The sequence below is a fragment of the Megascapheus bottae genome, chromosome 8 (genome assembly GCF_031878675.1).
Source record: "Megascapheus bottae isolate mThoBot1 chromosome 8, mThoBot2.hap1, whole genome shotgun sequence".
Classification (NCBI taxonomy): Eukaryota; Metazoa; Chordata; class Mammalia; order Rodentia; family Geomyidae; genus Megascapheus; species Megascapheus bottae.
Genome location: NC_143516.1, coordinates 70,983,324 through 71,000,814, shown reverse-complemented (window position 1 = coordinate 71,000,814; position 17,491 = coordinate 70,983,324). Strand labels below are relative to the sequence as shown.

The 17,491-nt window shown below is 40.4% G+C and overlaps 1 protein-coding gene across 3 annotated transcripts; it reads left to right on the top strand.

Annotated features, from left to right (window-relative positions):
* The first annotated feature begins 2,898 nt into the window (after window positions 1–2,898).
* Ogfrl1 (opioid growth factor receptor like 1) lies at window positions 2,899–17,189 on the top strand. Of its 3 annotated transcripts, none has more exons than XM_090338592.1 (7): window positions 2,899–3,340; window positions 7,694–7,780; window positions 7,929–8,007; window positions 10,119–10,197; window positions 10,293–10,359; window positions 10,562–10,707; window positions 16,219–17,189. In XM_090338592.1, the coding sequence occupies exons 1-7, from the start codon at window positions 3,095–3,097 to the stop codon at window positions 16,871–16,873; spliced, it is 1,359 nt and encodes a 452-aa protein (XP_090194718.1). In that variant the 5' UTR covers window positions 2,899–3,094; the 3' UTR covers window positions 16,874–17,189. The 3 variants fall into 3 exon arrangements, with proteins under 3 accessions (XP_090194718.1, XP_090194717.1, XP_090194719.1); XM_090338591.1 differs by having other exon boundaries at window positions 7,926–8,007; XM_090338593.1 differs by lacking the exon at window positions 7,694–7,780.
* The last annotated feature ends 302 nt before the right edge of the window (window positions 17,190–17,491 follow it).

The window sequence follows — 17,491 nt, the reverse complement described above, 5'->3', positions numbered from 1 at the left end:
CTGAGGTCTGAGGATCTGGATTAGAAGTCAGCCCTACAGAAAAGTTGGAAACTTTTATCTCCAATTAGCCAGCAAAAGGCCAGAAGTAGAGGTGTGACTCAAGCAGTAGTGCACCAGCCTTGGTCTAAAAAGGCAAGTGAGAGTCCCAAGTCCTGAGTTCGAGCCTCACTACCAACACTATACCTGGCCCAAATGTATTGAACACTGTTCAGGCATGCTCATTGCTCTCAACCTACTTTATATATTACAACTTTATACAGCATAAAGTTTATATTATAATATATAAAGTTGTAATACTTTATGTAAAATTATGTTCTTTAAAAATACATGAAATGACATGTAATATAATGGTAAATCGATCCATTTGCCAAAAGGTATAACACATGGCTTTATAATTACTACTATAAAATTGACAGAAGTAATAGTTACACTCCACTATCTTCTGGTCAGTTGTTTGAGTAGAGCCTTGCTGGATGGCTCATTTGTTTTGTGTAAGGGCAATGGAAGTCACACTGAAAACTACCTAGCTGGTAGATGGACTAGCTGGGGGATCAATAAAAGCCACTAAAAGCCATTAGAGGATGACAGAAGTAAGGCAAGGCTCAGCTGGGACTGTGACAAGAGTCCACACCCAGTAGCATTTCCAGCATGGCAGTTTCAAGGTCTTTGAAATTTATACAGGTGTATATGGGTCAGCTCAGGGATATTAAAAGAAATGCAAGCTCAATCCTAAAATAATACTTCTTCCATGTTAAAACTGAAGCTACCTTGTAAAAGTAGCTGCAATTCAAGAATGGAGGATTAGACTCTAGAGTCTACCTCTTTAATGTTAAATGTTCATCACTACTGGGACTTGAACTTAGTGCCTCATACTCAGATTTGGCTTTTTCATTCAAAGCTGGTCTTCTACCACTTGAGCCACATTCTCCACTTCTGGCTCTCTCCTGGTTAATTGGAGACTAAGTCTCATACCCTTTTTTTTTCCCAGGTTGGTCTTAAACTCTCTTCCCTAGATCTCAGTGTTTTGAGTAGCTAGGTTTATCAGCATGAGCCACCAGTGCCCAAGCTTGGACTCTTACCTCTTGATGCAAACAGAACCCAGAACCCAAACAGCTGAGCCCCTGGGGCACAGCATCTATCCCTAGACTTTCCAGATCACAAGTTCTGGAATGCTTAAGCCTGGAAGGACATTATTTGGTACTTTTTCATTGTGGCCTGCTGCTCTGCCAATGAAGGATGATGAATCAAAGCCTCAGCTTTCATTACATTCATGTATTTTGCAACAACAGCTCCATGCTTTCTTGATTCAGGCATTGTTAATCTAAGCAACAATCCTTGAAAGAATTGCATTGGTGGGGCAGGCATACCACAGTAAACTATGGGCATATCCAGGAGAGCTGAGGAAAAGAGAAATTATGAAAGCAAAATGGGAAAAAGTTCATTAAGTAGTTTTGATCCAGGATTTTTGGTTTTGGAAAAGGAAGGAAAACATTGAGGTGAGCTTACAGGTGAAGATAGTATTTCTGGGAAAGTGTTCTGTTATGGTTATAGTCATAATGTTAAAGATAAATAGCGTTCCGGAAATCTGTGCATAGTGACAGAGTTGTGCAAAGCCCCAGGGTCCTGTAGAACAAAAAGAAATGTTATGAGATTTTACAAAGTTTGTGAGAAGATACCCCCAAAAGGCCCATTCATTACTGTCTGGCTACTATTTCGTCTGGCTCTGACAAAAACAATTTCGGATTAATATAATCAAGTTTCATATCATTATGACAAAAAGAAAAGAAAAAGTTCTTTTCTGGTATATTGTGGAAACTGCCAGCCAGAAACTTTCACAATGAGCTCGCCCTAATGCCTTCCTCTCATTCTCAGGACCAACAAATCTGAATTTAAGTATCTTTATATAATCAATTTTCATATACCATCACATTCCACCCATCCTCCCCCCCCCCAAAAAAAAGAAAGTCCTTTAGTGTCATAGCTTTTGCCACTCATTAACATGGAAAGCCACTCCAGAGACCAATCCCGGTCCCACTTTACAGATGAAGACATGGTGGTTGAAAGTGGTTATGTGACTCGAATCCAGCCCAGGAGACTCTTATGTCCAGTTAGCCACCAGAAAACCGGCAGTGACGCTGTGGCTCAACGTGGTATAGTGCTAACCTGGAGCAAAAGAGCTCAGGGACAGCGCCCGGGGCCCTCGAGTTCAAACCCCATGCCCGGCTGGCTTTGAACCGCAATCCTCAGATCTCAGCTTCCTGGGGAGCTAGGATTCCAGGCGTGAGCCACCGGCACCTTACTTGAACCAGTTTATCTGTTTCTAGGCTTCTGTATCTTTACTTTTTAAACACAGAATCCAAATGCGGAGTGAATGCTTGGACAACTCGTCAGGATGAGCGCCCTGGTTCGGCTGTCCTTGCTTGGCTTCTGAGGTGGTGACAGATTTCTCTCTAGACCTCCAGCTCCCGCTTCACTCGGTGCCCGGTCTCCATTTGCTTTTGTCTTCTGCTCTCTGTCGCTGTAGCTAATTTACCATCCTCTAGGACCAGCCCAGGGGGGGGGGGGGGGGAGGCGGGGAGGGAGGAAGGGAGGGTCGGCCAGGACCCGCCTGCCGCTCCTCCCCCTTGGTCCAGGACTCCCGGAGCGGGGCGGATCGTGGGGAGGAGCCTGGAGGCGGGAGCTCCCGATCCCCCAGGTGGGGCGGGGTGGTAGCCAGCCCGGAGACCCCCTCGGGCCCGGCGGCAGCGGAGGCCCGCCTTCCCCGGGCAATCGCCAAGCCGGGCGTGTCCCGGGAGGGAGCGCCAGGGCGCGGACGCTCCTTCCCGGGGGTGGGGTGGGTGCGCTCCCCGGGGACTTGGGCGGGCTGGGGAGGGGGGAACGGAGCCCGATGGGCGGGTGGGCGCGCGTGCGGCGGCGGTCCCGGGGCGGCGGGCTCCTCCCCGCCAGTGTGTCCGGCGGAGGCGCCCGGCGCTGAGTGAGACCCAGCCCGGCGGGCGGGCGCGGGAGGCCGTGGTCCTGCGCCCCCGGCCGCGCGGCCATGCCCGGGCCCTAGCGCCTGCTGCAGCCCCGCAGCCCGCGCCCTGCAGCCTCCTCAATGGGCAACCTGCTCGGCGGGGTCAGCTTCCGCGAGCCCACCACCGTGGAGGACTGTGACTCCACCTGGCAGACAGACTCGGAGCCGGAGTCCGAGCCCGAGGAGCCGGGGTTGGGTGGAGGCGGCGGCGGCGAGGGCCCGGAGCAGGAGCCTGACCCGCCCGCACAGTCTCCGGAGCGAGCCGGCGGGCGGCCCCGCGCCAGCCCCGCGCGCGCCCAGGACCCCGAGGCGGCGGGCGCTGAGCAGGTACGCGACCCCGCGGGGTCCTCGGGCGGGACCCGGGCGGTGCGGAGGGGGCGCGGGGTCGGGGTGCTGGGCGGCCGCGGGGCTCCGCTCACCCGCGCGGAGCTGACCCTCCGGGGGCCTGCGGTGGCCGGGAGCCCCGGGCCGGCCTGGGGCCTGGCGGCGGACGCCGAGCGAAGTCCCCCGAGGCCGGGTGCCCCTGGAATCGGTGTTTGCATGGCCTCTGCTGCGCAGCTGGCGGGGGCAAAGGAGGGGGGCGGAAGCTGTCTAAAAATAGGGGATTGCCGGAACTCGTCCCAGCCAGTGTTCTTGCCTTAACAAAACCTCTCTCTCTATTCCGAATGAGCCCGTCCTGCCGAGCCCAGCAGCCGCCTTCCCTCCCACAGCGTGCCTGCGTCCTGTAAAAGTGTGGGAGAGGGCCCGCCCGAAGTTCCAAAGCCACGGCCCTCTCCCCCTCCCCAAGTGAGGCCTGGCACGGAGCTCTTCAGAAGTCTCATTTCTCCCAGAAGACTTGTTGATTCAAATGGTGCCCAGATCGTTTGACCCGCACAGTGTGAAAGGGAGGTTAAGCAAAGACATAGATGGCCTCCCCCTTCCTGTCGGAGGGACTGAGAAATAACCAGAAACTTTAAAAGAGGAAGAAGAGTGCCTGGTGTACCTCTATTTCCTATTTGGGTTTTTGCATAAGGCCTTCTCTCTCAGTTACGGGGTTACAGGGAGGAGGGGTGAGAGTTGGGGAAGGAGAGACTGGAGTGCAGTGTGGCTCAGGTTTTTAGGGAAACCACCCACATATTCCAGCGCATGTTGAGATAATCCCTCTGCTCAGGAATCATAAATTCTCAGCAGAGGCTCTGGCTAAGCGTGCTATTAAAATGAACTGCAGTTTAGGGTGAGGGTTTATTGCTTTTAATCTCCATTTTGGAGAATGCCAAGGCTATGGAGAAAGAAAATTGTTCAGGTGCTAAAGGGAAAGAAATGAAAAGAATGAAATCCTATTGATCCTAACATCTGTTTGCAAATCAAGTAGGTCTGTCATCAAAGTCATAGCCTGGGGCTCATTGGAATCTTGAAAACTCCTCTGGCCTCTTGTCCCCTGCTTTGCTGTGCTCTCATTGTTGCGCTACTAAATACACCATTAAAAAGTATTGCATGCTATATTCAGTGATTTCCCTTACATTCTTCCTCTACTTTACTAACCTTTGAAGCAAGTTTGTGATCTGAAAAAAAGCACCAGCTAAGACTCAATCCAACTAATGTCAATCTTCCAAATGTTTCAATTCATGTTTCATTCATTTATCATTCCTGTTTCAGTTAATTACAACCTTGGTAAATGGTTGTCTATCTTCTGCTAGTCTTTAATGGCTATTTATGTTAGTATCACTATATAATTTCTAAACAGATCTGCTTTTTGATTTTATGTGTGTGTGTGTGTGTGTGTGTGTGTGTGTGTGTGTGTGTATGTATGTCTGTCTGACTATCTGTCGGTCTGTTTGCATGCATGCAGACATTTTTCTGCCCAAGTTGGCTTCAAGCTGTGGTCCTTAGACCTCAGCCTCTGGTATAGCTAGAATGTACAGGTATGAGCAACACTGGCCAGGCTAATTCTGTGTTTTGACTATTATCCCCAGCAGTTCCCCACTCCTTATAATCCACTTGCAAGTATTACTAGAGCTGTGGTTAAAGTATATTTCAGATCTTCTGTGATTCTCAACCCATTGGATAATAGGAGAATGATGGCATCGTTTACTAACAGGAGGGTGTGTAGAGAGACAGCAACTTTAGAGATTAGATCCTGTTTGACATCCAAGTACAGTGGTTGAGTAGTTGATGATATGTATAAATAGAAGTGTACAGCTCCAGTACTGGAGCTGTCAGCATTTAAGGTCCATATTATTTAACTTCCTGGGTAGATAAGAGGTCATGAATGGGAATTAAGCACTGGTCTCTCCTCTGTTCCGATGGTGTGAAGAGAAGGAGCCAGAAATGGAGACTTAACAACCAATGAGTCAAGAAGCAAACCAGGAGAATGTGGTGTTCTGAATGCTGAACTGTAACTATGTATCAGGAAAGAGGAAAGCCCAAAGTGGACAAGTGTTGGGAGATCTCAGTTGTCTGAGATGAACATTGAGATGTGATTGTTGAGATGGAGATACATTTCTCATCTTCCTTTCAGCCCAGAATGCTGTGATGGATCATGGGAAAAGGGGGGGGGACAGGAAGATTGAGCAATTCCTTGGTGATAGTTTACTATAATAAGGAGCAGAGGTATGGATTTGTAATTGGGGTGGACTTTGGGTCAAGGCAGATGTATAGTTATTTTAAGACTGAATTTACCACTGTGTATTTGTTTGCTAAGGGGAGTGGCAAAGGAAAAGCAAATTTTGGTGACTCATAGAACAAGAATGATATTTTAAGGAACAAAATGCTTGCCTGAGCAAGTGAAGGAGGTCAAGATAGAGGAAAAAGAAAATAATAAAAATAAATTGAAGGAGCAGGAATAGGTGATAGCAGGTTGCTAAGTTTGGAGGTTAGAACAAGCAGTTATTCCCAAGGTAACCCATGGAAACAGGCAGCATGGAGGTCCACATCTCCATTTCACAATAATAAAACTGAATTTCAGGGACTTTGTACAAGGCCTTACAAACACTATCTACCAGAATTTAGACTCATCTAAATCTCTTGAATTTGTCTTGGACTGTTGGTCCTGAGCTATGGAAACCAAAGTGTCTAAATAATCTGGCACTCTTACTGGGACTAAAATGGATTTAGACTAAACTAGTTGGGCTCAGAAGCTGGTTAGTAAGCTGGGTTCTGAATCTTGTTCAGCTTCTGTAAGATTCAGTTACCTTGTTTCTGAGATGGAAGCATGAATAATAAGTGTGTTGTATGAATCAGGTGAAACAATGTACATATAAGTGCTTTGTAAATGGGATAGTGCATTTCTACACAAATGGAGCTCCATGATTCATATAGTTGTAGCTTACACTAAATAGATTCAGAGACTTGCTAGGCAGAGCTATTTTGAAATATGGGCAAGGGCCAGAACTGAAGCGTTTGCTTGCTTATGTAACCTGCCAGAGTAACTAATGTTAAGCATTGGAGGATTTGGTGCTAAAGTAAGTATCTCTGTACTTGTAGTAAGAGTGAGAATCACACCACTGCCAAAATGTGTGAAAACTGCTTCAAAGATACCAGCCTGTCAACTCAGATAAAGGGTAGAGGATGACAAAAGATTCAGGGCAAATTTCTTAATAAATATTAAAGTCTAAACAGTGGAGTCTTAGCATGCTCAACAGTCACTGGACACAAAGTGCTTTATAAAGCATGGTAAGAGTACATAGAGTTAGAGAATGCAAATTAGTTTGCATCTTAGTCATGAAAAAATGACATCATATGGTAGAAATTTGGCTTAAGATGTAAACAGTGCTAGTAAATATCACATCTAAATTATTTCAATCTGATGTTACTTTATGTATATAAGTATACATATACATATATGTACACACATATATTTAAATGTCAAATTAAAAACATATGTATATAGGAATATATACATAGATTTTATATATGTGTGTTTTAAATTGCGGATTGTATCACTTTATATCATCATTGAATGGAGTATTCTTGCTTTTGTGTACTTGCTATGGTGCTTTATTAGGCTAGAGTTTAGAAAGTTATTTAGAGTGGTTGGGATTTTTTGACATTCCTGCCCAGGCTGTCTTTGAATCATCTAAATGTAACTTTGGTCACAGCTACCTTTTAAAAATTAATTTGTCACCTAAACATTTTTGGTATTACATAAAGTATTCTCTTTGTGTGTCTGTGTGTGTGCCACAACTCCATCCTGACCTCGTGCTCTTGCTCAGCTTTATTCACTCAAAGCACTGTATCATTTGAGCCACACCTCCACTTCCTGCTTTTGCTGGTTAATTGGAGATAAGAGGCTCATGGACTTTTCTGTCCAGGCTAGCTTTGACCTAAGAGAGTGCTCCGTTTCCTGAGTAGCTAGAATTACAGATGTCAACCACCAGTGCCCATCTCGAAAGTATTCTAAAGGACCTATAATACCTAATAAAATGTCTTTTGAATGTATTTCATGCTCTATTTTTGATGGATATTGAAAGGCACTTGGTGAACAATAAAGTTGATTATTCACTAAAATTTTTGGTGCAAATAAGAGAAATAGATAGCTTATACTGCAGTATAACATTGTGGAAAAAGACTTTGATAGTCTTTCCATTGATCTTGACAGGGTGACAACTTTGAGGTTTCTTTATGGATGTTCATTATTTTAGATTTGTTCTGGAACTTTCTCAGAGGAATTCTACATGTAAACAGTTGCGCCTTTTGTTCTAGACTGGTGATTCCACAGAAGGGACTGCCAAACCAAAGAGAAGTTTTTATGCTGCGAGAGATTTGTATAAATACCGACATCAGTACCCAGTAAGAGTTCAGAATGTTGATTTTTTAAACTATAAAATATTTTCCTTCTGTTTTGCTTATTTTATGGTGCCCAGAAGAAAACCTGACTCTTTTAAAAAAATAAATATTTATGTATATTAGAGATTGATTTAATTTTTTTCTTTAGCAGAACTTCAAAGATATCCGCTATCAAAATGACTTGAGCAATCTTCGTTTTTATAAGAATAAAATTCCATTTAAGCCAGATGGTGAGTAATCCGCTATGCTGGTAAAAAGCAAACTGTATATAACAACATACACTTGAGTATTTTTTATCTCTTCCAATGATTTATACATTCATAGTGTGTTTGTTCATTAGACTGCCACACAGTCCAATGTGTCTCAAGAGGGCTAGGCTCTGGAATTGTGGACATCCATGTGACAAATTTTAAAGAAATGACTCTTGTTTAGTGATACTTTCCTAGCACCTGTATACCACAGCTGTTATCTAAAGGGTAGGGGAAGCAGTGTGTGTATGTGTGTGTGTGTGTGTAGGGGAGATAGAGAGCTGAGGAGAAAGGGAATTTATAAAAGCATAAAAATTTAGATTATGAAGAACTTTAGATAAGATAATACTCTAGTATCTCATTTAAAGATGAGCTCATTGGGATTTAAAGTCTAAATACTGGCTTGCTAGGCCACTCAATAGAATGTAGACTTGGATCTGTGTTCCAAGGTCCTCTGTGTTTTCTAGTAGTCTATACCTATAAATTAGTTAGAATGTGAATGAAAGTGTTATGTATATTCAGAATTATTTTCCTATTAGGGCTTAAGCCTGTCATCCTAGCTATTCAGAGGGCTGAGATCTGAGGATCTTGGTTTAAAGCCAGCACAGACAGAAACTCTTATCTTCAATTAACCAGCATAAAGCCAGAGATGGAGGTGTTGGACAAGTTTTAGAGTACCATCCTTGAGCAAAAATACCAGCAAGGGTATGAGACCCTGAATTTCAGACCCAGTACTGACACAAAACAAACAAACAAAAAATCAAGGTTTCACAAGCTGTAGTAGTTCCCGGAGTGTTTCAGGATTGTGGGAAAATGGCACAGTAGATTTCTGTCTGTTTTGGCTATACAAACATGTCTCTCACAATGCTATAATTTCCCTCGTAGGATCTTGTCTGTGTGCAGCTATTGTGAGAATCCACAAAAATCACACATTTTATTGGATAAAGTGTGTAGACTTCATAATGGACATCCTAATTTTTTTCCACGTCAAGCCAGCAAAGCCAATGTTTTTGTTTTCTGTGTCAGTTAACCAGGTGTTTTTGATTTTTCCTCTTCCTCTCAATAAAAATAGAGGCAAATTTACAAAAATGTGAGTCAGGGAATGAGGGCCATGGATCTTAAGATCTTGAATTCTTTGGTTAATAAACTGGAAGAAGCAGTAGAAGGAGAAGATCCCAATATAGTAGCCTAAGAAATATACCAGTTGCATTAATAACCTTGGTGAAATGCCAAGTCCACAATCTTGAACTATCACAAAATTCTGCCCTGATTTGGAGGGAAGTACAATCAAAAGAGAACTGTTATATTTTACTCATGTTTGTGTGTGTATGTGTGTGTGTAAAAGGGAGGGGTGAGGAGGGAGAGAAAATATAAGAGAGTGCTAGGACTGAGGCTTGAACACAGAGCCTGGGAATTGTTGCCGAGCTTTTGGACTTAAGGCTACACTGTACCGTTTGACCCACAGCTCCACTTCCAGCTTCCTTTAATGGGAAATTGGAGAGATTAATTCAAGTATGGGTAATTAGAGATAGAGTGCCAGCTATCTACCAAGCCTTAGTACCATACTGGCACGCACACACACACACACACACACACACACACACACACACTCATACAAGCAGGCATGTGCAAAGTTCAATAGATGAGCAGAGAGTAAATAGTTAAGATTTTTGCATAACAACATTATTGCAACTGTCTAACTGCTCTTGTAGTTATGATTTGATGGAGGAATTTTTTTTTTGCTAGTCCTGGGCTTGAGCTCAGGGCCTAGCACTGTCCTTGGACTACCACTTGAGCCTAAGCACCACTTCTGTTTTTTTCTATGTATAAGGTACCGAGGAATTGAACCTGGATCTTCATATATGCTAGGCAAGCCCTCTACCACTAGGCTAAACTCCTGGCCCATGGGGCACTTATTTTTTAATTAGGTTTATTGCATAACAAGTATATGCTATGGTGTATCCATCTCTTAAGAGCATTATTGTTGGGCAAAATTTTAATTCTTTTTTAAATTTTAAGGTAAAACTTGGAGTTCATTCAAATGTGAAAATGCTCTACAATGTTGTTTCACTTCCTGAATATTCTCTCTTTAGGTGTTTACATTGAAGAAGTTCTAAGTAAATGGAAAGGAGATTATGACAAACTAGAGCGCAACCACACTTACATTCAATGGTCAGTTGTTCATTCTCTTTCCAGAACCATGCTCTATTTATTGTGTATGTGTTCTAGACAATGTTAATAAAGAATGCTTATTTTTTAATAAACAGGCTTTTCCCCCTGAGAGAACAAGGCTTGAACTTTTATGCTAAAGAATTAACTACATATGAAATTGAGGTAGTATAAGCTCATTTCATTTATTGATTTTATCATTTTTAATTATTTTAAGCGTTTTCAATATAGCATGCCTGTTTATAAGTACAGTGCATATTAAATAAGGTAGCCAAATAGTATTATCATCTTACTATCATGTTATTATCCTGATACCTACTAATCATCTCAGTGGACTTTTTCTGTTTTTGTTTATTTCCATCCTCAGGAATTCAAAAAAACAAAAGAAGCAATTCGAAGGTTTCTTCTGGCTTACAAAATGATGTTAGAATTTTTTGGCATAAAACTGATTGATAAAACTGGAAATGTTGCTCGGGCTGTTAACTGGCAGGAAAGATTTCAGCATTTGAATGAGTAAGTCAAGCTCCAGGGATGAAGCAGTGTTGCCTTCTGTGGACAGAGTTCTGTATGGAAAATAGGTAGAACTAGTCATTGGACCCAGGAATTTGGGTTGAAAAGTCAGTCTGAAATGCATTTTATCCTTGTTTTACATCCTAAAACCAGACCAAACAATAACTAAAAAGAAGGAAATTCTGTAGAAAAATCTGATATTCAACTCCAAAGCTGTTTCTCTCTCAATTCTGTTTGCCACAGCCACATATGGTCTCTGTCTGTGTATTAGCCATGTTTCTCAGAATTTATGGTGACTGCTTATTGACACATTTTTCCTATCCCCTCGACCAGGGGATATGCTTCTAACATTTTCAAGTGTGTTATCTTCTAGATAGAACCTATAAATTAAATTCCTAGTGTGTAAAAATCATTCCATAGAAGTGAGATGTGCCCAAACTAAAACAGGGGGAAAACTGTCATTTGTCTTCATTGAGGTAAAAAGCAAAAGCCCATTTTGGCTAGTAAATCCTAAAAAGTATAAAGAAAAAGAGCATAGTTTATTTGGATTTATTGATGTAACTTTTATTGTTATTATAAAAGTGATGTATCAAGGGTTACTGTTTCACGAGTCACTCATGAGTACATTTGATTTTGGACAATCACTGTACCGTTCATTTTCTCCATAGCGTCTGGTGAGCAGTACCACTGCATTTGCTCACCCTTTGTCCCTCCATTTCTGTGCCCCTTCACTGCGCTCCCCAGACAGATAAATGAACAAATAAGACTACAAACAGAAAAAGAAACTTGTTTCCATTTCCTGGAATGCCTTTCTGTAAATATTATTTTATGTGACCAGATCCATTATTTAGATTTTTAAAGCTATATTTTATTTGAATATTTATATCTTTAATTAGTATAATAATCAAAGTTTAGTTTTTAAAATATTTTCTTTATATGCGAACTGGCTTTTTTAAAAAATATTTTTATTGTAATTAATAAAAGGGTTACATGATATTTGCCAGATAGAAGGTGCATTCATTCACATACATTGATACCCTTTCACATGTCTTGGTACCCATTACCCTCCCCCCCACACCCCCCACCCATCTTGGTTTCCCTCCCTTCCCTATCAAATTTCAAATAACCAAATACAAATAAATTCAGTATATCAAATAACAAAGTGAGATACTGTAACAATATGAGATAGCCAAGGGACAGCAAAGGAGATGAGAGACAACATAGTACATTAAGGACAACAATCATTCGTTATATGGCTTTTGTTTCAGTATCCTGGAGGTCCTTTCAATTAGCTTCATACTATATGGCCTTATGTATCAAGATTTTGCTCTATTACAGATCTCTGGTAGTAGAGCCCAAGGTTTCTACTGATTATGACAAATGAGGGAAACCATTGAGCCTAAGTTCCTTTGAGTCTGGCTTACTTCACTTAATAGGATTTTTTCTAAGTCTTTCCATTTCCTAACAAATGGGGCGATGTCGCAAACTGGCTTTTTTTTAACATTCTTTTTTAATTATAGGGTGACTTAAGAGTACTGGACTATAAAGCCATCAGTTCTGAAGCACTTTTTAAAGTACATGATAATTAGCACAACTGGGCAAGTACAAAGAGAAAAGAATTTGAAGCTCACATAAGCTCTTTCTCTTTGGCCAAAACCATCAGTGTTGACATCAGCTGTTTGAGTCCCTGATATTTTTCCAGAGTTTTCACTTTATTATGGTAAAATAGGTATAAATATGAATGTAGAGCTTTCTCTTACTCTGTGATAAACAGTGCTATGGAAATAGTAACTAGTTCTATAAAACACTGAAGAAATATGCATGAATGCTTTATAATCCTAACTGGAAGATTCATTAATTTATAACTCAAATACTGCTACCTAAACATTATGTCACACTTCCAAAGCTCTGGGGGAGAATGTGCACGCGCGCGCGCGCGCACACACACACACACACACACATATGTGTAAGCAAGAACTCTGTTCATACTTAAAGTGAGTCTTAGGAAAAGCCATACTAGCACCTCTATCAGTTGAAAGACTTCCTCCTTAATTTGTTCCGTTTGGTTAGAATAGCAATCTTGTTTAGATATTTTTGTCGAATAAAGAAATCATGAACAAAACATGATTTTCAGTTTAAATTCTCCTTGGGGCTTAATTGTCAGAACCTCTGATTTTGAGCTTGAAACAGCCTTTTCTGAAGGTTTTAGTTAAATGAGTTCCTGACTGGAGGGGAGCAACCAACAGCCCCCCTCATTCCTCTGCCCATCCCATCTCAGCTTCTGTGGCTTCCACCAGCCAGTGTCTTCCTTTGCCTTTCCAGCTCTGAATGAACTATGTTAGAATCTGCCAGGAAATATCTTTTCTCCCTGTTTTAGGTGCCAATTTTTTTATTAACTGTATGTTAACAAATTACGTAGGATGGTATGAATATGTCTACACTGTTTCTTTCTTCAGCAGGATTCTTTGTTGATTTATTCTTAAATGTCACAGCAGAGACATGCTTTAATCTGTATCTTGAAGGTTCTTTTTTAATGTAAGCAGGGAACTCAATGTATTTTTGCCAGTTTTATGTGAAGTGAAATAGCATTAGGGGAATAAGAGACCATGCTAAAAGAAGTGAAATATTTTCAGACATAAAAATAAAAATGTAGAGACCAACCAGTAAGATGGAGATCTAATTTTATTTGTAATTAGCTTGGATTACTTGTTAAATATGGCTCAAGAATGTGTAGCTTTTATTTTCTGCCTTTGGTTCTTGTTTTCAGTGTATTTTATTCTCATTTCTAATCTCCTGACAATATCAACACTATTTATTTCCTGTCTAGAATCCCAGCTTCTCTCTTTAACCTGAGCATTCATTTTAGACTGGTTACATGAAATTGAGCTGGCTTGCAAATATAGTATTTATTCACTATATGAGGATTTTTTCCCTCAAATATTCTTCTACCTTCCCACACCTCTTTCTCATATTTATAGATGTTGCATAAGAATTTTGTCACCATTTTGAATATATAAACCCCTATAAACATGAGAGCTAAGTCAATCTTGCTACTTTTCCCCAAATTATTTTATCTTAAAACTTTAGTAAAAAAAAAAGACAGATTTATAAAACTAAAACACACCTTTGGGGCTTCAGAGATTTGAACTCTATTTTTTAGTAAACCTTTAGGAGGATGGAGATGATTAAAATTTTAAAAAGTATTTTGGCTGGGCTCCGGTGGCTTATGTCTATAATCCTAGCTACTCAGAAGGCTGAGATATAAGCATGATGGTTCAAAGCCAGCCTGGGCACAAAAGTCCATGAAACTTTTATCTCCAGTTAACCACCAGAGAACCTGAAGTAGTGCTAAGGCTCTAAGTGGTAGAACACTAGCCTTGAGCTGAAGAGCTCAGCGCTAGTGTGTGTGTGTGTGTGTGTGTGTGTGTGTGTGTGGACTTGTCTTCCCCAGGATTGGGCTAGTCCAAATCCATAAGACTTTTGTGAAAGAAAACTAGCTCATTGAAGTACATAACTGTGGAACTACCCTTTAATAGCTCAAAGGCTTTATCATCACCTGTACCATCCTTCCCAAATCATTTGATATTTATTTGTAAGTAAAACCTGTGAACATTTTTAGAAGCTAGTGCAGGTATGTGCAATACTTGTAGATAATTCAGTGGATGAGATAATAAGCCTGGTTTTAGGAAGTGAAAATGTGGTGCTGATTAGCCAGACACCAGTGGCTCAGGTTTATAATTCTAGCTACTCAGGAGGCTGAGATTTGAGAATAGCTCTTGAGCTGAGGCAAAAAAAAAAAAAGTCAGTGAGCTAAGGAATAGTGTCCTGAATTCAAGCCCTAGTACCACACACACACACACACACACACACACACACACACACACACACACAGTACATTGTTTGTATTGTACTATATAATATTGGAAAGTGAATCCTTGAGCTATTGACAGACAAGCGCAGGATTGATATGTATAACAGGATTCCTTTAGGATTTGGTTGGGCTTATGTAATAAGACAAGACATAAATTGAGTGAGTTGTGACAATTGATTTGGAAAACATTAATAATTGCCTTCATTTTGAAATAACAAAGAAATACATTAATATAATTTGGAGAAGGTATCTTTGGAACCAAGGCTGAAAGAAATAAAATTGATCTTATCCTAATAAGATAATAAAAGATAACAATGGCCAGGGTGGTAGAAAATTAGGCTATTAAGTTAGATCATTACAAATATGGTAGTTCTCAATACTAAATCCCGAGATGATTATAAGAATAGTCCTAATAGCTTTAAATACCATTTATTTAGTTTTTATGCATATGTATCACTAATTAGAATTTTTCAACAGTCCAGTAAATTGTCCATTATTTCACTTATGGATGACACTGGAACTTAGGTAGCTATTATAATTTCACAAAGCTTGTCAATGATAGAGCTAGCTCTCTAGGGTGGGACTCACCTCTGGGGTCAGGCTCAGCTGTCTAGAGATGTGCCTGTGTTAAGTCAGTTGTTCATCCTTTCTCAGAATGGTTCTAGCCAGGTGATTTTCTCTGTAAATTACTTTTTATTTTTCTTCCAGGAGTCTAGGGGGTGTTTTTACACAGAGCCTCCTGCTTGCTAGGCTTGAGCCACCATCTGGCTTTTTCCTGATTATTTTGGAAATAGTCTAGCAAACTTTTCTACCTGGGATAGCCTAAAACTGTGATCCTCAAGATCCCATCTTTCTGAGTATCTAGGATTAAGGTGTAACCAGCTTACACCAGCTTTTGTAGTGCCTTGTGCTACAATTAACACCAACTATTAGCTAATATGTTTATGTTTAGCCCTGGTTACCTGTGATGGGCGCCATACATTGATAGGGTTGCACATTCACAAGTTCCGCCTGTGCACAAGTGGAACTCCAGGTACAAAATTCCCTGGGTGGATGCCTGAAACTTTGGATATCACACAATCCTGTACATACTGCTTGTTCCTTTGTGAGTCAATAATAGAGTTGAATTTACAAATTAAGCTGGGGAAAAGAACAACAGTAGTTTCACAACAGAAACTACGCATAAAATAGAACAAGTAAAACAATATAGTATAATAAAAGCTATGTTAATATGGTCTTATTGACTCTTCCTCCAAATCCTATTGTTGTTTGTGATTATTTGAATCAGTACCATGCAGACCACCTGTCCTCAATACATGTAGTAAACTAACCCTAATTCAGTGCCCATGGGGAGATATTTAAATCTTTTTTTATGTGAGGAACGAAAAGTGGGAATTTATTGTTTATATTTGCTTTCATGTAGATTGGCATTGCATCAATTTATAAGGGTTTAGTATTTAATACATTCTGATATATTCTTCATATTCTTCATATATTCTTCATAGTATCTGATATGACTGTTTAAAAGACAGTATGTGTATATTTCCCTGTCTTGCACTTCCATTAGAAAAGTCTGTTTTAGTCATTTGGTTTTCCTCTACCTGGTTTTTCCCCCTCATTTTATTTAATCTTCTCTTTTCCAGGTCCCAACATAACTATTTAAGAATCACTCGTATTCTTAAAAGCCTTGGTGAGCTTGGCTATGAAAGTTTTAAATCTCCTCTTGTAAAGTTTATTCTTCATGAAGCTCTCGTGGAAAATACAATTCCTAATATTAAACAGAGTGCTCTGGAGTATTTTGTTTATACAATTAGAGACAGAAGGGAAAGAAGAAAGCTCCTACGATTTGCCCAGAAACATTACACACCTTCAGAGAATTTTATCTGGGGACCACCTAGAAAAGAACAGTCAGAGGGAAACAAAGGCCAGAAAATGCCTCCTCCTCCAGCCTCTAGTCAAAACAGCCAAAGTTCTATGCACAAGAAATCCAAGGACGCCAAAAACGTCTCCACAGCTGTTCATTTAAATAGCAAGACAGTGGAAGAAAAAAAAGATCCGGGGCTAGAAACAGACAGGCCCAACCCAGAACCCAGCAATGAAACTGCCAAGTCAGAACACACAGACAAGGACAGTAATGCAGAAAATTCACATTCTCAGCCTGAAAAAATAGCCACCAATTCTACAAAAAACAAGGAGAGTCCATCTGCTTCAGGAACAGATGAAGAAGGAGAAAGTCATACTCAAGACTGTGAAAATCCTACAGATACTACTAGCCAGGATGAGGTACCAGTACAGTGAATTATCAGAAAACTACAAGGCAGTTTAAGCGGAGAGAAAGAGTGTCTAAAATTTATTCTAAAGAACCTAGAGGAGGTCATGTCTCAAATATTAACCATCTATTTGTGATTTCTGTTATATTTTGTGTTTTTTGTAAATCTTTGATGACAATGGATTAGATATTTAACAAGAAGTTTTAAGACAAGATCCAATAAATGAATGTATTCTCTAATGGTTTTAAGGATTTAAGTTTTCAAGTTTTAAACTATTTCCCAGTATTTAGAAATACTCATGTACTGTCTGATATAGCCAATACACTCTTTTTTGTTGTTTGTTTGTTTTTTGGGGTTTTTTTTATTGTAATTAGTAAAAGGGTTACATGATATTTGCCAGATAGAAGGTGCATTAATTCACATACATTGATACCCTTTCACATGTCTTGGTACCCATTACCCTCCCCCCCACACCCCCCACTGGTCTTGGTTTTCCCCCCTTCCCTATCAAATTTCAAATAACCAAATACAAATAAATTCAATATATCAGATAACAAAATGAGATACTATAACAATATGAGATAAAGAGGATTCAGTCTAGTCTATGAAGAAAATCAAAAGGATCATTTCATTATATGGTTATGCT